Source organism: Capra hircus, unplaced genomic scaffold (genome assembly GCF_001704415.2).
Source record: "Capra hircus breed San Clemente unplaced genomic scaffold, ASM170441v1, whole genome shotgun sequence".
Taxonomy (NCBI): domain Eukaryota; kingdom Metazoa; phylum Chordata; class Mammalia; order Artiodactyla; family Bovidae; genus Capra; species Capra hircus.
Genome location: NW_017189926.1, coordinates 17,425 through 20,000, shown reverse-complemented (window position 1 = coordinate 20,000; position 2,576 = coordinate 17,425). Strand labels below are relative to the sequence as shown.

The following is a 2,576-nucleotide window of genomic DNA, read 5'->3' as shown; positions in this document are numbered from 1 at the left end:
GGACGGACGGGCGGAGAGGGGCACCGACGGGATGCGGCCACGCGGGGCCGACACCGCGCAACCGGCGGCGGGGGTGGGTGGCCGCGCGCCACCGCGAGGGGAACGGCCCAAAGCGAGCCGGGGGAGGGGACGCGAGTCGGCCGCCGGGGCCCACCGCGGGATCTCACCGCCACAGGCCCTCCCGGCACAGGGGCGGTCCCGCGGCGCCACCCGCGACGAAGGACTGGCGCCCCCACCCTCGCGGGGCTCGCGGCCACCGCCACCGCCACCCCCGGAGCCGCAGCCGGCCCGGGGAGAACACTCTCCCGCCGCACACCGGCGGCCCCCCCCCCCACGGCCCTCACGCGCGCGGGGCTCCCCCGCCCCGCCCCCCTCGCTCAGGGCTTTCCGAGGGCACTGCACCGCTCCGCCCGGGGACGCCACCGGCCCGGCAGGGGCCGGGGGACGACACCCACGTGAAGGCGAGGCGAGGCCGGCTCGGGCCCGGGCAGGGGACGGGAACGCGGGCGGTCGCACGCGCGGGACGAGGAGAGGCGAGGCGAGGCCGGCGGCGGCGGGGAGGGGCCGGCGAGCACGCACGGCGGGGGCCGCGGGACAGGGACGCGGGCGCCGTCCGGGGACCGGAGGAAAAAGACCGGGCCACGCGGCCGGGCCCCCAGGAACACCAGCGCGGGATCCCACCGCCACCCGCACGCGAGGGCGGTCCCGCGACGCCCGGGGCGCCGGCCGGCCCCGGCCATCCCCGGAGCGTGGCCCGCGACCCGGCCCCGCCGCCAGGGCCGGCGAGCCGTCCACCCGTCTTCCGCCATCCATCCGCCACAGATCCGTCTTCCGTCTGAGTCTGAACCCCGAGGCGCGACAACCCGGGGACGACGCTCTCGAGCGAGGCGGCCCGGACCGTGACCGCACGCCGCCACCGGCTGCGGCTCAGGGGGCGAGGGCGGGCGCGACGGGCTCCCCCTCACCAACGGCCGCGGGGCCGGGGAAGCCGAGGCCGACCGGGCGTCGCGCCCCGACACGGCCCCCCCTTCCCCCAGGGCTCACCCCACGGGGGCCGGCCGCACGCACACGGCCCCCCACCTGCCGGACGCCCGGCGGGGCCCAGCGGGACCCTCCCCCGACTCGGAGGGGGGAGGCGCGGGCCGCGGTAGGCAACGAGCGGCACGCGGCCCCACCGCGGGGCCGGCGCACCCGACTCCCTCCCCTCCCGCGGAGGGCGGGGGAGTCCTGCTCTGCCCACGTGCTCCGGCAGTCGCCACGGTGGCCACTGCTGCGCTCGGGAGGGGCGGCGGCTGGGGGGTCCGGTACCCCAAGGCTCCCTCTCGGATCGCTAGAGAAGGCGTTCTCACCGAGGGCGCGCCGTCCCTCCCCCGGACCGTCTCGCCTTCGGGCTCACGGAGGCGCTCCACGAGCCGCCCGGCCTCAGCCGGGCGGGAGGGGTCTGCGGTACAGGGAAGCGGACCACCACACAGGAGCGTGTGCGCGGTCAGGGCCAGAGCAGAGCCCGCGTCCCGCCCCCTGCAAGGCCTCATCCGCCGAGGCCTCCGCGACGAGGGGAACGGGCACGCCTCTCCCTTCCGCCTCGACCCCCCCGAAAGACAGCCACGCTCGGGACACACACGCCACCGTGGCGGGGACCCGAGGGGGACGCCGGGTTGAGGGAAACGACACCACCGCTCGGCCTCAGGCACCTGAGGGACGACCTGGAGCGCTCCAGGGGCACCACCGAGGGTCACACGAGGCACGCTCGCACACCCGCGTGGGGCGCGCAGCGCGGCAGCGGCGGCACAGCCCTCCCCGCCACAGGGAGGGCCGCTCGCCGGGCACACGCCGAGGAGGCGAAGCGGGAGCGACCTGCCGTGTCAGAAGACCCACGGCCCCCACGGACGCCCCGAGGCAGGGGACGGGAGACCGAAGATCAGGGCCAGAGGCCACACCCAACCCCTGCCTTCCTCACCCTCCCTGACGGGCAGCGGGGGGGGAAGACAAGCGAGGGGCCCCGCGGACAGACCGAGAAGAGCGGACACGTTCACCGGGAACGCCCGTCCCTCGTCCGGCACGGTTTCGGCTCGGCCCGGGAGAACACGACCACACCACATCGATCCGTGGAGCCGAGGTGGAGCAGGGGGAGGCACGGCGAGGACAGTCACCAGAGGGGCCCGCTTTCAGCCTCGCCGGCAGCCTCCATCCCCCCCCACCTCGCCTCAGGCGAGAGCGGCCAACGACCCCGAGAGGAGAACACCTGACAGGTGGCGCGGAGCCCACAGGGCGGGGGTCGTCCCAGCCGCCACCAGGTGCCCACAGCGGGGGTGAGGGGCGCCGAGGGTAGAAGACCCGCGCCACCTCGCCCCCGCCACCCTCGGGTCGGGTCAGCCAGACGACACCACACAGGAGCCGGCGCACAGGCCCAGGCGGGCGGCTCCAGCGGCGAGGGCCGAACCGGGCACCAGCTGGCGGCCCAGAAGCCCAGAGCCCCGCGTGCGTCCAGAGACCCACAGTCCTCGGTGGCAGACACCAAAGGAGACCGTGTCAGCACTTACCTGGTGGCAAAAAAGGCCTATTAAGGGCGACGAAAT

At 76.8% G+C, this 2,576-nt stretch overlaps 1 protein-coding gene across 1 annotated transcript in view; it reads left to right on the top strand.

Annotated features, from left to right (window-relative positions):
- LOC108634738 (collagen alpha-1(III) chain-like) overlaps positions 1-2,246 on the top strand; it is a 4,199-nt gene extending 1,953 nt beyond the window's left edge. The window contains exons 3-4 of the mRNA XM_018044929.1: positions 1-1,147; positions 1,335-2,246. The exon at positions 1-1,147 is cut by the window's left edge and continues 421 nt beyond it. Coding sequence (XP_017900418.1) covers positions 1-1,147; positions 1,335-2,246 — 2,059 coding nt within the window. The remainder of the gene's footprint in view (positions 1,148-1,334) is intronic.
- The last annotated feature ends 330 nt before the right edge of the window (positions 2,247-2,576 follow it).